The sequence below is a fragment of the Bicyclus anynana genome, chromosome 1 (genome assembly GCF_947172395.1).
Source record: "Bicyclus anynana chromosome 1, ilBicAnyn1.1, whole genome shotgun sequence".
Lineage (NCBI taxonomy): Eukaryota > Metazoa > Arthropoda > Insecta > Lepidoptera > Nymphalidae > Bicyclus > Bicyclus anynana.
Window position 1 is genome coordinate 9,682,215 of NC_069083.1, and position 19,139 is coordinate 9,701,353.

The 19,139-nt window shown below is 36.0% G+C and overlaps 1 protein-coding gene across 1 annotated transcript; it reads left to right on the plus strand.

Moving 5' to 3' along the window:
• Nucleotides 1-1,551: 1,551 nt before the first annotated feature.
• On the plus strand, nt 1,552-18,607 carry LOC112046902 (ATP-dependent 6-phosphofructokinase). Its single transcript, XM_052888122.1, has 15 exons — nt 1,552-1,706; nt 1,871-2,174; nt 2,440-2,644; nt 3,317-3,471; nt 3,892-4,000; nt 5,644-5,832; nt 7,776-7,919; nt 9,380-9,514; nt 10,782-10,945; nt 12,119-12,260; nt 13,493-13,675; nt 14,963-15,032; nt 16,687-16,911; nt 17,401-17,602; nt 17,751-18,607. The coding sequence occupies exons 2-15, from the start codon at nt 1,891-1,893 to the stop codon at nt 17,890-17,892; spliced, it is 2,349 nt and encodes a 782-aa protein (XP_052744082.1). The 5' UTR covers nt 1,552-1,706; nt 1,871-1,890; the 3' UTR covers nt 17,893-18,607.
• Nucleotides 18,608-19,139: the final 532 nt, after the last annotated feature.

The following is a 19,139-nucleotide window of genomic DNA, read 5'->3' on the forward strand; positions in this document are numbered from 1 at the left end:
AAATAACTTCCTCTAAGGTCCATTGGCCATAATTTTCCGTCAGTTAGTCCTAACTTCTAGATGGGTTAGATACTAAGGTGAAGGCTGAAGGCAACCTTGAACTTTATCCAAAACAATTCGTAGGAATAATAATTATCCTCTGAGAACTCTGTGGCATAAATTACAAATGCAGGCACAGATCTAAAAGCAGCTATCGGATAAATTTGTACACAGATTATTAATTTAAACGAGTGACTTATTATCTAATATCTATGGTTATGGTCTATCCCGTCTGCCTGAATTCCGAAATAGGGATGGCGTAAATTGATCTTTCGATAATCAATGTATCGTATATATTTTACAAGAGTAATTCAAACAAAGTGTATGATTTAAAAATCGTACACTTTTTAATTTTTTTTTCTACTACGACTTCGCAACTAACTTTCACACAAATAAGTATTATTTAAGTATTATGTAATAAGTAACTAGGTAGTTTATTTTTGAATGTCTTGTATAACACGGCCTTTAGAACTCGTATATTTTACTTTATTTTTTACTACTTTAACTCGAAATATTTTACTCACATTACTTAACTTTAGCATTTAATGTGTCGGTAACATTGCGACTTTTTTTTGTACATACATTAGGACTAAAAACAAAAAACGGAACGCGCGGCCTTCGGCCGCGCACTTTATTGTACGCCGGCCTTCGGCCGGGGGTTTGTGATATGGCCTCTGATCGTGGCTACGGCTGGGCATTTTACCGATGCACAAAAAACGGAACGCGCGGCCTTCGGCCGCGCACTTTATTGTTCACCGGCCTTCGGCCGAGGGTTTGTGATATGGCCTCTGATCGTGGCTACGGCTGGGCATTTTACCGATGCACAAAAAACAGAACGCGCGGCCTTCGGCCGGGAGTTTGTGATAGGGCCTCCGACCGTGGCTAAGGTTGGGCATTTTACCCAAACACAAAAAACGGAACGCGCGGCCTTCGGCCGGGGGTTTGTAATATGGCCTCTGATCGTGGCTATGGCTGGGCATTTTACTCAAGCGAAAAAAAACGCGCGACCTTCGGCCGGGCACTTTATTGTACACCGGCCTTCGGCCGGGAGTTTGTAATAGGGGCTCCGACCGTGGTTAAGGCTGGGCATTTTACCCAAGCACAAAAAACTTCGGCCGGGGGCTTATGATGGGACTACCGACCGTGGTTACCAAGCATTTTACCCAAGCAAAAAAAACGCGCACTTTATTGTATAGGGGTTGTGATTTTGTATTTTTCATATATAAAAAATTCGAAAATGTGAATAAAAGGGGCAAAGGGTTCGAAAATGTACATCGATTTTCACACGGACGAAGTCGCGGGCATTTGCTAGTACAAAATAAAGACGATAAGGCCAACTGCTACTGCGGTTGGAAGAGATACCTGAAGTTTTGTATAGCTAAATTTGTGCAATAGGTACAAAATTTTATGTTTTACGTGCAATTACTTTATCATCGTTCGCCTTTTCTTTCGTTTTTCTATATTGAGCGTCAAATAGGTAATCGCTCTACAAAGCGCGCGTTGAACATTAATTTCTTGCAATCCATCGATAAACAAACAATCGAGACATTTATATCGACTAATCGTCTTCTCTTCGGTAATCGGTATTCGGTCAAGTCAAGTGTCAAGCAAAGGTCACCTTGGATGAAGTTCACCTTCCGACTTCTCCGGCATTCAAATAATTCAAAGTAAATATTTGAAAATTTATATTTGTGAAATTGTGGCTATTCTAGAATTAAAAATTACAAGTTCTTCTTATACATTTCAGTAGGGACAAGGTTATATGCATCAACTGCAGAGCTCTGCAACATTTCATAACTAAATTTATTAATTGTCGCATCTCGGTGTTTAGGTGTTTTCAACTTTAAAAAAATGGATGGAAAAGCTTCGAAAAGGTTTATAGAGCGTGGCTCTCATAAAGGCAAAGGTCTAGCAGTCTTCACAAGTGGAGGTGACTCTCAGGGTATGAATGCTGCAGTGCGATCAGTGGTTCGCATGGGAATCTACTTGGGATGCAAAGTGTATTTTATCAGAGAAGGATACCAGGGTATGGTTGATGGAGGAGATAATATTGAAGAGGCTAACTGGTCATCTGTAAGTTCAATCATTCACAAAGGTGGTACAATCATAGGATCAGCCAGATGTATGGACTTTATGTGAGTTATATTCAAAAGTTATTTTCAAACTTTCTTTTAAACATAAATGTTATTAAATAAAATATTTAAATTTATCTAAATTGCAACTTCGCTATAAGTGTAATCACCTAAACTGTAGTTAATAAGCAGTTCTCTTGTAGTTCATTTACCTTTATCTTTTCAGTGTACTATAATGTTATGTAGTTTTTATGAAATTAAGTATGAGGGTCAATTTAATTTAAAAAATACATTCTTATTAATACACCAATATTGATTTTTATTTTAGCCAAAGAGAAGGTCGTGTGAAGGCTGCATACAACTTAGTGAATCGAGGTATTACTAATTTGGTGGTGATTGGTGGTGATGGTTCACTTACTGGAGCTAATCTTTTCCGTCAAGAATGGTCCAGTTTACTTGACGAGTTGTTAGAAAACAATAAAATCACAAAGGACCAGAGGGAAAAATACAAATATTTACACATTGCTGGAATGGTAATAAACTCCAGTATTTATTGACCACATCTTCTACAAACTACATATAAATTTAATTTTTATACTTACATTTAGGTAGATATAAATAATATCTATAAATTTATCTGTTTAGTATAAAAAATATAAAACTTAAAAATATGTATATAAAAGAAGTGTGGTTACTTGTTCATGAACACCATTTATGAATTATGAATGGTGTACATTCATATAATTCAAGAACTGTTGAGCCAATTTTTATCATCTCTTAATTTATTGGACCTGTCTCTGCCATAAATAGCAGAATAATTACTGAAGTATCTGAGAAATTAAATAAAAATTTTATTTTTAAACAAAAAGGTTTATTGGCTTATCCATGTAAAAAATAGCGTTTTTTGATATCTCTACAACTACTATTGCAAGGGACAATATCTATTGGGTTTGCTACAAGTAGTCCTAACATCCCAATCTCTCCCAAATAAATTTTAAACACAAATTTTGTTTAGATGGATGTTTATTACTATTTCACTTCAAAAATATTGAACCTATTTGGCTGAATTTTGGAATATAGTTAGATTATACCAAGCTTTAACTGCTACTTTTTATACTCTTATCATAGTTCCCGCTGGGTTTGTGAAAAACTGATATTTTATAATTTTTAGTATAATATACTATGTGAATTTCCTCAACAAACAGGTGGGCTCAATTGACAATGATTTCTGCGGTACAGACATGACTATTGGCACAGACTCAGCACTGCACCGCATTATTGAGGCCATTGATGCTATTGTCAGCACGGCATATTCTCACCAAAGAACATTTATCATGGAAGTTATGGGCAGGCACTGTGGGTAAGAAGATAAATTATGTTACAATTATATATTTAAATGTAAATTGTATTTTTTTGTAACACAATGGTGCTAATTATGTTGTATGCAAATTCTAAACTAAGCTCACATCTTTAAAGTATTGTTATAGATTTATACTGTATTAATTTGTCTCCAAAAATATTATAAAAAAAAACCTTTAAATTTGGAGTATTTTTGGCTGTTTTGGTCATTATTGATTTTTACTTACAGACATTTAGTTGAGTATTATTTTAGTTGAGTTTAGGTTTTGTATACAACTTTACCTACACTACTTATTGAGTTATTGGTTTGCAATTCTAATCATCAAAATATTAAGAGAAAGAAGCCAATTCATTTTATATATAGTGTGCAATTTATATTTTATTTAATATTCTTGTTATAAACAACATTTTGTTGATATAGATATCTTGCCACGGTCACAGCCTTGTCGTCTGAAGCAGATTTTGTGTTTATCCCAGAATCACCACCATCAGTGGATTGGCCAGATAAACTTTGTGATAAGTTAGAACAGGCAAGCTTTTCTCATATATTGTGCACCTTGCCCCTTGTTATCTGCGTGAATCCCTTCAATATCTATCCTGTAGATACCTATTTTCACAAAATTTAAGTCTCTCCATAGTTTTCTTGCAGTATTCACGGCACTCAGTACAGATGCTACATATTGTTTTATTTGCGAAGAGCCAGCGCCCCTCAATTGGGATAAAAAGTTGTGTGATAAGATCAAAGAGGCAAGAATTATACTATTCTTATCTTATTTATGTGGGAGCAGGATCACTGTAAAGTTTCCATTTTCATTTTACTGATTGGCATATTAATGTGTTGAGTTATGTCCCATCATTTTTGTTTATTGAATTGGCAACTTTTTTGATAATTACATGAAACCAAAGCTAAATTAATCCCATTTGCCAACATATTTGCATATTCATGGTTACAAGTGTTTATAGTGACAGGGTTATAATTTACAAAAATTATGCATGTCCAATCCAGTTTAGGTGCCAATACATGAGGCCCTTAGTCATAGATTTGTTGGATTAATGCTATCGCTAGTGCTTCTCTTCTCCCTTTTTCTTTGTATGAAGTTTGAATGTATCTTACATAGATGTAGTCTTTGCTACTGGACATGTAAAAAAGCATGTTGTGCTATGATGTTTGAAATACATGACTAAGGACCCCAATAAGCATACCTATCAAAGATTGGCTGTTCTTGGATAATTACCCATAAGTTATAGCCATTTAAGTAGTAATAATTGTTACGAATATGTTCATTTATCAAGTCAAAATTATCATTGTTATTTATTGAAATTCAAAATTGTCATCATATGCATGGTCCATTATGCTTGGGTGCTGCTTGTTGCAGTTATCTGGCATTAGTGGCCGCTCTGGCGAGCGAGGCTGATCAAGTATTCATTCCTGAAGACCCTGTTCCCAATAAGTGGGTTGAAAAACTATGCAAACGTTTACAACAGGTATGGCCAACTTAATTGAGTGGCACTGATCAAGTCATATAACACGCAATGTATTACAACAGACAGTTCACTTTATATCTAACAAACTTTAGCTGGTTCTATCAGGTTCTATTAACTTTTCCTCAATAACACCGACAAATAAATATGTTGATTTTCTTTAAACAAAAGGCTGTCAGGTCTCAAATTAAAGATGTAGGTAGCTATACGCTAAATTAATGTGGTTTTTATGGCAGCTAATAATTATTGTGTGTTGTGTGCCTAATCTTTTGTTGCTACCCTTTCTTATTCTTCTACCTCTATATCTTGGTAGTCGGTACCTCTGCTACTACTCTTTATATAAAGTTATACTTCAACATTTTTCTATGAGATATTTACACCAAAATGGAAAAATTCTAAAATATATTAATGGCATGAAAAATAATTCCTCATCTACGATATTTTTAACGCATCGCATGTTTTGTTTTGTCAAATGTACTAAAAATGCAGTAATTTAACAGTTTTGTTATTGTGTCAACTGTTCACAAACAGGTCAGTAAATATAAGAATGTCGTTGTATGCCACCAAGTTGTCCTTTATATCGTACAACTCATATATTGCTTAGCGTAATAAGTTAAATAGATATATTTATATGTAAATATACTTACTAAAAATGCAATCGTAGCTTGTCTAAGTAAAATCAAATCTCCAGGAGCGTAAGTCGGGGCAACGTTTGAACATCATAATCGTGGCCGAGGGAGCTATCGACCGCGAAGGGAAGCCGATCACCGCGGAGCTGGTGAAGAAAGTGGTAGTGGATAACCTCCAGCAAGATACACGCATCACAGTCCTGGGCCATGTGCAAAGAGGAGGATCTCCATCGGCTTTTGATAGAATTTTGGTAAGTGAACAGTTTTCATTAAAAGGGTAACTGACGAACCGACATCAGTACTACACAGTCCATAAAATAACGCATATAGGTTCCATTTACACTTTAGGTTAGTATCTAAGGAATGGTTTTTAAATTTGAATCCCTGAAGTGTTGAGAACAGGGATGAAAGTTTGTATGAAAATCTTTAAACGCGGGCGTCTGTTGGTATGCATAAATAAGCAGCAGCTCTTTTGACAAGGTGCCAAATTCCTTTACAATTAGAGTTAAAAAAGCGGGATGCTTAGTGCCTACTCTTCATTTATTCTTAAACCTTACCTGTATGTGTTTCAAGAACCACTACAGATTCAGTTTGTTCTCTATTTGATTACAAAACAGGAAGACATAATGAAAATCACACATTCGACATTTCATTAAAAACTAATTTTGTTTATTTGACATTATTAGATTATGCTGCCAGGGTTATCACGTATACTTCAGTACCTAAATATGACTAACAGAGTTATTTACCTACTACTAAACTAAACACATGGAAGACGATTTTGATTTTTAAAAACCCATTCCATTGTTCAAACATTTTGACAATCTTGACGTTCAATAGTTTACCTTTAAACTATTTAACAAAAGGCGAGATTATCAGAAGGGTCATTTAAATTTTTTTCTGTAGCTATTTAATTCCTCATACTGACCCAAATGGCTAAAACCTGTTTAGTGCGATCTCTTCGCTTTCTCAAAGAGCCTACACTGTACAAGTCACGTATAGCGCTACTCAGAACTTACGTGCCGGCGGTCATCTCAACTCATTTATTATAATATCGTTACCGGATGGGAATCTTTGACCCTCTAACAAACGACGCAACCAGTCGTAATAAATTTATCCACTCGGACTATCGGAACAGTTTTTTTTAAATTGAATAACATTTCATGATATCTTGATGTGATGAATGACTTTATTGAAGTTGCAAATCGAAGTAGTAAGTTATGTCGATTGGATTTGCATTAAAGGAATCGCGACCGATGAATGTATACTAAAGCCATAGTCGAGGAGTAAGTACTGTTTACCAACAAACAAATTAAAAATGAGGGTATATTACTACTAGTCATTTTACACCTAATAATAATGATAATTAACTTGTTCTTAAATTAATGAAAACTAATTTGATTAATAAGCTTAAAACAATTAGATATAGGTAATATATTTTATAAAATAACAATACAGAATTTAAAATAAAAAGGTTTTGAATTGACATGCGTTTCCTACCCTCATTTCTAATTTGTAGTAGAAGTATAAAGAGTATGGCTTTAGTATAGGTGCTCGTACATGTAAATCGTTTCGCGCAAGTTATCTAGTTACAACTCTGTAAAGGTGACCCGTCCCCGAAACGAGAATAGGAACGGGAACAGGAATATTACGATCTCACCTGTTGTTAATTGGCCATGTTGTCCAAGATGGCATTGTGCAGACTTTGAAGGTATTCCTTCAAAATTGCGCGCGCGTGGTTTTAGTTAATTTCTACACAATAGGAAAAAGGTACAGGAAAGCTAGAGTTTGGTTAAAGAAAGAGGCTAAAATCGCCTGGCAAATTAAAAAAAAATCGAAGTGCATTCCCAAAATTATAGTGTTTCAGTAGCTAAACTCTAATAACTTAATTTAGGTACACACAAAGGAAAACTAATGACGGTGCAATTCTATTTCATTTCTTATTTCATATTTATATTTACCCGCCAATCCGCATTAGAACAGCGTGTTTGGTCTAAGTATCAGATCTCCTGTCTTATTGCCAAATTGTGCCATTAAAAACAGGCTCACGATATTTTGTTTATTATCTGTAAGTCCTCCTCGGAGGTCCTGCTATGTAGCAGCTTTCACTTTCCTATGAGGATACACATAAAACCGTTTTCTTACAGCATTTAGTTGAGAAGTATGAAGGTGTAAGAATATCCATTTTGTTCAGGGTTGTCGTATGGGTGCCGAAGCTGTAATGGCTTTGATGGAGGCGACGCCAGAAACCGAGCCATGTGTGGTGACCCTGGATGGAAACCAAGCTGTGCGACTGCCACTTATGGAATGCGTGCGTCGCACTAAAGCTGTTGCTCAAGTGAGTTATATATAATATATTATTCAATAGATTATTATTATTATATTCATAAATTATTATTAGAATAGATAGACAATCCATGAGTTGTTGTAGTAGCGGAGACAGGGATGCTAAATTTGCAGTTATTTAAGCATCATGAGAACCAATTTAATTTGGTAGATTAGATTATCTATTACTTACTGAAATCGTCGGAAAATATTAGCGATTATTTGTGGGATTATTTCCTTCAATACAAAAAGAATTAGCCACACTCGTGGCTTAAGAGCAGAAGAGCAGCTTAAGGGTTTTATTTTGTAACTTTGAAACTTGTAAGCATTTTTCAACAAAAAATATTAAACAGTGCAGATACTTGACTTGATGAGTAAAACAAGCAAAAAAGGTTTTGTTTTATTTATAGTCAAAATATTTTTTATTATAAAAATATATTTTTTTTTTATATATCAACAGCAATAATATATTTTAAAATGTTATAAACTTGTTTCGTTTTCTTAGTAGTTATTTACTATTCGAACTATACATACTAAAGATATTTGTCGTTTGATATATTTTAGTGATCAATAGATCATATTGAACCAACTGCCAACTACGCATAACAGCATACATGTTTAGGTTTACATTGTTACATTGTAAAGAGGCGGAATCTACTGTCGTTCGTCTATTCATCATCGTTCGATTATAATAGAAGAAATAGAAACCAAACATTTGCACTTTGAATATATTATCAATTTCATTTAGGCGATAACAAAAGATCAGACGAACACAAAAACAATTTATAAAAAATATTTTGTATCATGCTAATCTCGGATTTGGATGTAAGAAAAAAGTTATTTGGAAAATATTGAAATTCATGGAGATGGAATCACAAACGTCATCTATAGTACGATTATTGATGATTGAGTTCAATTGGAGGATTAATTCCAGTCAGTAAAATGACAAGTGCAACTGTCACTGAAATTTTATTTTACTAATAAAATGACATTTCAGTGACAGTTGCACTTGTAATTTTTTATAGTATTAAACTTACAAATCCATACATACTAATACTATGAATGAAGAAGTAAGTCTGTCTGTCTGTCTGTTTCCCTTTAACGACTAAACCACTGAATCGTTTTGGATGAAATTTGGTATTGAGATAAAGTAAACTTTGGAGCAGTACAAAGTAAACTTTGGAGTAGTAAAAAATCATAAACACACACGCACACTCACACACACACACACACACACACACACACACACACACACATACACACATACACACATACACACACGCACGCACGCACACACACTCGAACACGCACTCGAACACATACACACACACATAATTATTTTAAATGCATGTTAGTTTTAATTTCTATTACTCCTGTATTGATTGTTAAAGTACCAGATTATTTAAGTAGGAAGAGCGAGGATCCCGTAATACAGGTTTTTTCAAATTATTGTAATAATAATATTGTTGCCAGGCTATGGCTGACAAAAACTGGGACTTAGCTGTGCAGCTGCGCGGGCGCAGCTTTGCACGCAACTTGGAGACTTACAAGATGTTGACTCGTCTGAAGCCGCCGAAAGAAGCGTTCAATGAGGCGGGCAAACCAGCAGTAAGTTTTATTATACGTATAAAGAAAGAAAGAAAAAACATTTATTTAAAAAATTGTGCCATACACCACAATGCCTAACTAAGCACTATTGTTGTGTCTGATGCTTCAACCACCTGATCAATTGAAAATCAAAACTAAAGTACTTGAAGCATCAAAAACCACTTCGTTATGTTTGGCACAACCTTGAAAAAAGGTAACAGCTCAGCATTGTGCCGCATAAACCAAGCAAAGTACTTGGCCAAGCGGCGCTGATTTTCAGCTGCTACCTCGATCCAGGTGACACCACGGAAATACATAGCCACAGTGACAATATGCTATATTATTACCTTTAAATTAAAAACAAACAACCTTGAATTAATATGCTAAATAATAGGACTACGCTAAACAAATAAAAGTATTTCAACAAATTAAGCAACAATATAAAATTAAAAGGTATAAATAAAACACACACACACATACACAATAATGATAAGCCTTATATCTAACAATCTACGAGTATAATAATTGAAACATGAAATGAGGAAATAAAATAAAAATAAAAACAAAAAGAAAAAAGAAAATATTTTTTTTGCATTAACTAGTATATAACTCAATGGTATAGTGGAATAACCGAAAAAAATCCAGGTCTGGCTGGTGGGAGGCTTCGCTCTTTGCTAGTTACCACCCTAAAGGCAAAGACGTACCGCCAAGAGATATAGCGCTCCGGTACGATGTTGTATAGAAACCTAAATGGGTGTAGATTTTCATCCTACGCTTAAGAAGTTAGCCCGCTGCCATCTTAGATTGCATCATCACTTACCATCAGCAGGGTTATTATGTAACTCGGTATACCATTCAAGCAATGAGTCACTACATCGCTTTTCATCGTATTTTCGTTTTTGACAATATGGAACATTGTTTTTTCAACGGAATTACATAATTATCGTCATTTTACGTAAAGTTACATTAGTATAGTAGTGGAAGTAGCAAATATTAACGTTATTTAAAAAAGACTGGTATTTACGTGATTTTGATATAGATAGATATTAATTTTAGATGATTGTTATAACAAAACATCATTACTGTTTGATGTAAAATAGCGCAGTCAAGGTCATTTCGTACAAAAGTTAGATGATCACAAAAACGAAAATCGGCGTAGTGACTCATTGCTTGAAGACACTGAGATACATAATAAGGCCGCGGGTGAGATTATAGTCGAGGGCTAACTTGTAAATATTAAAAAAAAATGCTGGCTTATAAAAAATATGAAGTTGTTCTAACTATGCAGGAAGGTTTAACGCTCGCGGTGATGCACGTGGGCGCGCCTGCGTGCGGCATGAACGCGGCCGTGCGCTCCTTCGTGCGCAACTGCATCTACCGCGGCGACACCGTGCTCGGCATCCACGACGGCATCGAAGGCTTCATCAGCGGGAACATCGTCAAGATGGAGTGGTGAGTGCTCGGGGGACATTGGTAGTCATCCTACTCGAGAGCGTAGCGTGCGGCATGAACGCGGCCGTGCGCTCCTTCGTGCGCAACTGCATCTACCGCGGCGACACCGTGCTCGGCATCCACGACGGCATCGAAGGCTTCATCAGCGGGAACATCGTCAAGATGGAGTGGTGAGTGCTCGGGGGACATTGGTAGTCATCCTACTCGAGAGCGTAGCGTGCGGCATGAACGCGGCCGTGCGCTCCTTCGTGCGCAACTGCATCTACCGCGGCGACACCGTGCTCGGCATCCACGACGGCATCGAAGGCTTCATCAGCGGGAACATCGTCAAGATGGAGTGGTGAGTGCTCGGGGCTTGTAATATTTACGGCCTCTCCAATAGTACGCCTAACAGACGATGTATCTCGTTGGGGCGAAAGAGCTGGGACTAGAGCCGCCGTTATTCGACATTTGTCTTATCCTCTTCAAATTGTGTGCCGCATGTTGGGCCCACTTGGCTCCGGATGGGGCCGAAGGCTTTATAAGTTATTTTTATGGAGCTTGTTACCCGACGAACACGATTAGCTTGTTGTTACTTGCTGTTGCATGTCGTTGATTACTTTGACAGAAAAGAAACGTCTAGCGAGGCAGGTCCTATATAACAATAGTTAACTCATATCAAATTAAATATAAACCATAATAATTTCGTGTAATACATGGAATTAGGGTCCGAAATATATCGATATCAATTAATATAAGTTAAGGATTTATTTTTAAAGTTAATTTAAATATCACGTATTTTGTCAAATTTTCCAACCGTCAAAAACGCTGTCGTCCATTTTGTGACGTCACTAACACCCTTGATGTACTAAACGTCGAACTAATTGTTAACTAATATTTTTGTTAAACGCCCCATTTGTATAGAATTTATTGTAGTGACGTCATGAAACAGTTGAACTATAGATTGTCATTGACCGACGGGCGTATTGGCTCGTCTCAAAAAAATATGAAAAAAAAATTATTAATTTATAGTAGAACGATAATGAACTATTTAAGACCATTAAAAAAAAAGTGTCAACTAGCCTATTGTCTGAAGCTAATACAGATTTTATTTTAAAGATTCTTGATACAAATTATAAAAATAAACGCTATAGTAATGATATTTTAAGCAGATTACGTTAATATATGTTACAGGTCCGACGTGACTGGTTGGGTGGCTCAAGGCGGGGCTTTCTTAGGAACAAAGCGCACCTTGCCCGGGGATAAGAAGGGCGAGATTGCTGCCCGTATCAAGGAGTTCAACATTCAAGGGCTACTTATCATCGGTGGATTTGAGGTATTTGTAAATCTACTATATAAAAATAAGTCGGGTTTTCCTTGCTGACGCTATAACTCCAGAATGGACAAACCGAATTCCACGGCTTTGTATTACTTGGAAAGGTCTCGGTCTCCGAGGGGTTTATAGCAAAGAAAATTCAGGAAAAATTTCAACGTAGGGTAGGGGTAGGGTAGAGGTAGTTGAAAGTTTACATCGAGTTTCACGCGGATGAAGTCGCGGGCGTCCGCTAGTATTAAGTTAAATATGTCTATAAAACCTCAATTATGGGCCCCATGTTTCACCGCAGTGTTGGTGCAGAAAAATAAGCGCAAAGAACAATGGGCACAATCTTAGAAAATAACATATCCAACCTAATTTATTTCGAGTAGGCTTAGTTTACAAGCACTTTTGAAAACGAGTAAAAAGTTACATGTCAGTAAAGCGGATGATCTTCTTTCTTGGAGACGTTTTAGTGTTTTGTTTTACTTTTCTGTTATGAATTAAATCATTATTTGATGACAAATGGCGATGTGGGTAGAAATCTCCATTCAAGGTCGTAAGGTCGACCATGATTTTGGTAAACTAGAGGACTCTATCCTTATTAGTATAGTAATATAATGTTTTCATACTTTGATGCCTGTAGTCCTTTGTACGAATAAATAATAATAATAAAAAAGTAGTTTAATATTATATAAGAAAAACATCTTAACGCACGGTTGAGTTGGGCAGTAAGTAGATGAATGTGTTACGAAAAGAGTAATCGAGCGATGCGTGCTGCCATCTACAGGCATAGTGAACCATTGTTTGTTATTTGTAAGATGGCGTTCTTAGGGAACTTTGAAACAATCCATTTTTGTATATTTCCGCACAGGAACCTGTTGTGATACCTGATATATGCGTGTGGCTCGTAGATGTCGCTTCTTTTGAAAAAATTAAGATCAAAAGTTGAACAGACACTTTTTACCCTACTGCAAGTACTGTAAGAAGGAGGGTAATGTTTTTGCTATAGCTGTAAGCCGTGACCCGAAGACGAGTGATGAAGTGTAGCGATGATAGCTATAGCGATTGCGATTTCTGTAAGCCGTGATGAAGACAGCTGCTGAGCTCCAGTGTTGCGATGATAGCTATAGCGATTGCGATTGCGAACTTCGTTCTATCCGGGTGTCCCTTGACCCCTCTCAAGTTTTTTTTAAGAAGTTTTATTTCAGTTGTGTGGTTTTTTTTTGGTAATTGTGAATACTGTGTTGTAGGCATATCAAGCCGGGTTAGAGCTATACGAGTCCCGCTCCCAGTTCCCCGAGTTCTGCATCCCGCTAGTGGTGGTTCCTGCCACCATCAGTAACAACGTGCCCGGCACCGACTTCTCGCTGGGCGCAGACACCGCGCTCAACGAGATCACCGAGATATGCGACCGGATCCGCCAGTCTGCGCAGGTGAGCTTGAGGGACGTTGGTTCAAAGCCCGTCGAATCTGTAATTTTCGATTTTTTTTTATTCTTTACAAGTTAACCCTTGATTACAATCTCACCTGATGGTAAGTGATGATGCAGTCAGATGGAAGCGGGCTAACTTGTTAGAAGGAGGATGAAAATCCACACCCCTTTTCGGCTTCTGCACGACATCGTACCGGAACGCTAAATCGCTTGGCGGTACATCTTTGTCGGCAGTCGTACCAGCCAGACCTGGACCAATTAAGATAATCTCAATCGACCCAGCCCGGGGTGGAACCCAGGACTTCCGTTTTGTAAATTCTCCGCGAATACCACCGCGCCACGGAGTGGTATACGTACACGTCATATCTTGAATACGTGTAGTACGACTATACCTACTTCAATTATGAAATTGAACAAAAATACCATAATGACCTTTAAATGCATATGGTTCTGGTATCTGATTTTTAAGAAACATTCAGGTGAATAAGGTCCATGGTTCCCGATAATATGTTAAGTTAATTGCAATTACGAAGTAATTATAATAAATTGTATTCAAAGTTGTATATTATTTATTCAAAAAGTGCAGTCATTGTTCGTCAAGAAATACATAACAATAGTGTGATGTTTTTGTTTATTTGTAGAATAATGATCATAATCGTAGTTTTGTTTATTTTCTTTACTTGTTTAAATATGAAGAAAACTATGACATATTGTCAAGTGTTTGTTATATTGTATGTAGTCTAAATATTAGTTAAGTTGCTAAGCTATTATATATAGATATTATATATAGACATAAGCTATCTCGAGCAATGTACAGGTATTGTTTGTTATAAGAAAAAAGTTATTCGAAATTAATAGTAATTCATTTAAAATTAGTTTTATACTTGAAATTTTCATTTGAACTAAGTACAATTCGAAACTGCTTAAGTAAACCAATCGCTGATGATTTTGAGTGTCAATTCATTTTTGTACTTTTACATGGAAAAACTTAGAATTATCGTAATCCTAAACGCGAAAGTAACAAACATCCATACAGGATGTTTGTTTGGATGTTTGTTACTCTTTAACGCCGCAACTACTGAACTGATTTGGCTGAAATTTGGAATGGAAATAGATTTTACTCTGAATTAACACATCGGCTTTTTTTCATCCCGGAAAAATCCATGGCTCCAGAGGGATTTAAGAAAAACTGAATTCCACGCGGACGAAAGCTATACGCTTACTTTGGGGCTAAGTAGTGATGTGTGTATTGTGCAAGTATATTTATTTATTTATTCTTCTTTGCCAGGGTACTAAGCGCCGGGTATTCGTCGTGGAGACAATGGGAGGATACTGCGGGTACCTCGCCACTTTAGCAGGTTTATACCGCTTATACTTTAAGCTCTACTACTAGAAACTAAGTAAACTTTATTTAACATCGAGAGTTGTATTTTTGCATAAAATATCCCGAGATCCATATTTACGAGTACTTTATAAAATGTATGCAATATATCACGATGATTGGTTCAGTAGTTAGGACTCTCTTTGAACTCATTTTTGAACTTATATCTAACATTAGTTTGGATTGAAGCTATTATATCCATTTTTTTAGAAGACCAGCAGACGCTGTGCGGTTTCATCTACGTGGTTCTAGGAATATAGGGATTAAATATAGTCTATAGCACTCAGGAATAGGTGTCCAACAGTGAAATAATAGGCTAGTTGACACTTTTTTTAAATGGTCTTAACGTGTTCGTTATCATTCTGTTAGATTGAAAAAAAAATATCATATTTTTCAAGACGTGATTACATGAAACATTTCATTTTTAAATATTTGACAATACAAGCCAAAACGCTGTCAGCCATGATGGTCTAAATTTTAAGTGTTTCATGACGTCACGTTAACAAATCCTTTACCAAACGGAGCGTTTGACAAAAATATTACATAACAGACGTTTATTACATCAAGTAACATTGTGACGTCACAAAATGGACGACAGTTTTTGACGTTTGGAAAAGTTAAAAAATGCGTGAATTTTAAATTAAGTTTGATCAGAAATCCTTAACTTTTAATAATTAATATCGATATATTTCGTATTACGTAATTATTTTAATACTGTTTAAGTGTATTAAATTTGAGTCAACTACCCTATTTTTCAAATCAGTTCAGTAGTTCCACAGTCTATTTAATGCAAACAAACAAACAATCATGTTTGTTTGTTTTCATTAAATAGAGAGCATCTTTCCTCTTTATAATATTAGTATAGATCATCTATTCCCAAAGTGGTCCAAGTGGACCCCTAGGGTCTACGGAAGACTCGGCGGGAGTCTACGTTGACGTGATATAAAAATGGGGTTCACGATTCGTAAGCGGTGGTCCATGTTGTTTTATACTAAATGGGGAGTTTTCTAAATAAAATAACTGCGAATTGATGCTTCCTTCTGCTGTGAGTAGATATCAAAAAATTAAATAATTTTTACCCGGACAATTTTACTTTTTGTCATCCACTCATAGGACAATTAAATAACTAAGTACTTAATCAATTCTCTGTTATTTCGTGGTGGCTGCTGATTCAGCTGCAACGAAATAAATCACATTTATGTCAAGTTTTGAATATAAATTTAGCAGGGGGTCCACCGGAGCCAGTTAATTTTTTTTTTTTTATTATTCATAATAGACTTGCGCTTGACTACAATCATGTCTGGTGGAAAGCAATGATGAGGTCTAGGTTGGAGCGCGCTTGCCTAGAAAATGCCTATTCACTCTTGTATTGAAGGTGCACAAATCATAAGTGTTAGGAAACACAGAAGCTGGAAGGGCATTCCACATCTTCGCTGTTCTTATTAGAAACGTCGATGCGAAACGTTTTGTGCGAGTCGATTGGACATCGACAACAAAAGAATGCCAATTTGCACGATGTCTCGCTGTTCTGTGGTAGAATGGGGATGGAGGGACTAGAATCTAATTAGAAAGAGGTCTATAAGAAAAAATATTTGGGAACCTCTGGTATAGATCATACATTTGTTATACAGGTTTGGCCGGCGGTGCCGACGCTGCATATATTTACGAAGAAAAATTCTCCATCAAGGACTTACAACAGGACGTGTACCACATCGCCTCCAAGATGACCGGCGGCATACAGCGCGGTCTGATCCTCCGCAATGAGAAAGCCAACGACAACTATAACACGGAGTTCATATACCGCCTCTACTCCGAAGAGGGCAAAGGACTTTTCACTGCCAGAATGAATGTTCTAGGTGAGATATTTTTGGAGTTTACTCCTTAAGAATCGATTTTTCATATATAGCCCCCGGTATGAAAAAAAAATTAAATAAAAGCAAAGGTCCATGCAAGAGGCCTATGTCCAGCAGTGGACGTCTATCGGCTGATAAGGTATGAAAAAAAGGCGCCCGTCGCATGTGCGCGCTATTGGCGGGCGCGCATGCCGCGGCCTGCTGCCCCTTGGTTGCGCACCTTTCACTTTTTAGGCGTTGGTATTGAGATGTACGTAGTGATGCTGCGGTACAACATACACCTATTGAGACAGTCGATCTGAAAGAGTAAACTCCATTCGTGCGTCGGAGCTGACACACATTTTATTTTTCTCTACAAGTTAGTCGTTCGTTTCGTGGTGCGGAGTATAGCTTGCTAATATAACCTACTTTAATAATCTCTAAAAAACCGCTTCATAATTTATTATTTTGACTATATTTTATTACTTTTACCACGTTTATTACTTTTTGTAGGTCACATGCAGCAAGGTGGATCACCCACACCTTTCGATCGCAACATGGGAACTAAAATGGCCGCCAAGTGTCTGCATTGGCTAGTTGACTCTATTCACAAGGGACCAGCCAGTGGAGCCGATTCAGCCTGTCTGCTGGGGGTTGTCAAGCGACAGTATAAATTTACACCCTTGGAGGAATTGAAGGCTCAGACAAACTTTGCGTATGTTTTTCATTGACTTCACAAATCCTACTCATAGTGTATTGTGATCATAGACAAGAATTTCCTCTAAGCTCAAATTGCTCTTTGTTTCTATGATCCTCAACTCATAACCCACAGACAATAAAGTTTTAACGATTTTTGTTTTCAGACAAAGAATAGCTAAGCAACAATGGTGGATGAAGTTGCGCCCCCTGTTACGTATTTTGGCTAAACACGACTCCACTTACGAAGAAGAGGGCATGTATATGACAGTGGAACAAGGAGAGATTGACTCGGAACATGTTATTTAATTAATGAAACACTAGTCAAATATATTAAAATGTTTGTATCGTACACTTGTAACGGTGTCCGCTTGATTCGGTGTTGCCATATCTTTGGACCTACATATGCCCAAATTATAGAAGCTGCTAGATACTCTTATTTGTATCATTAAGGATGAGAAGATATAGTATTAATTATTACCACCTTAGAATGTTATTTATTTTAGTTATTGAAATAGTAGATTTTTGACCAGTGGTAGTTTTAGTAAAAAATATTTATTGATAAGAGTAAATGTTCTTGGATATTTATTTTTATTATGAAATAATCATAGTGCTTACTTTAAAGGTTTGTAAAGATTTTGTTATAATGACTATTCAATTTCTATTCAACAATGTAAAATGGATTTTAGCCATATTTTTATTTATGTTGTGAGATTATGTTATTTTTTTATAACATTTTATTAACAGTAATTTAGATAAAATGATAGTTTCGTAAACAATTTTACTAGATATTACAATAATTTTTATTTTTTAACTACTTTTTTATTTTGAAACTTAAAGGCTATGAGTTGTATACTTATTTACTTTTAACATTTAACAACATTTTTTTAACATTTTTAAATACCGGTATTGGATTCCAAAAATGATTATAAAATGAACCTAACTGTTTCAAAATATTAAATACTCTATGTGATGTTGATATTGTGCTTTAAATTAAACAATGATTAATACATTATAAACACAGGTCATTCGTTTTATTTTATCGTTTTAGTCCCGTTAACAGTCATGTATTCAAGGTGGCAATGCAATCATTAAAGACATCAATTACATTACAGCTATCTGTACCGACTCGTGAATCTATGACTATAGCCGACTAAAAGTGTAGCTGTAAAGAGTTTTACAAATCGGTTTAATAGTTTCGGAGTTTATAATCCATAAACAGTTAACCTAAAGGCGAATATCATTTAAAATTTCATATTTAAATTGTGTTAAAAAATAATGTATCATCTCTAATGCCTAGTTCGGCCTACTTTAGTATTTTAGTGGAATACAAACGATTTTTGGGCGGTAAATCCAAAAACGGTTCGTACTCGACTAAAATACTAAAGTAGTCCGAACTAGGCTTAACTGCTCATCACAGACAAAAGATTCTTATAAGTCAACATGGCAACATTCAGTTAGATTAGATTATATACATCCGGATATGAAATTCATTAATTTTAGTTTTTTATTGTTCGATTAAATTTTGTACTAATTTACTAAATATGTTCTGAATT

Coding starts and splice junctions, on each gene's coding strand:
- LOC112046902 (XM_052888122.1), top strand. CDS start 1,891: ATGGATGGAAAAGCTTCGAAAAGGTTTATAGAGCGTGGCTCTCATAAA. Junction 4,001..5,643: donor TTTGTGATAAGTTAGAACAG/GCAAGCTTTTCT, acceptor TCAAATCTCCAG/GAGCGTAAGTCGGGGCAACG. Junction 13,676..14,962: donor GGATCCGCCAGTCTGCGCAG/GTGAGCTTGAGG, acceptor CTTCTTTGCCAG/GGTACTAAGCGCCGGGTATT.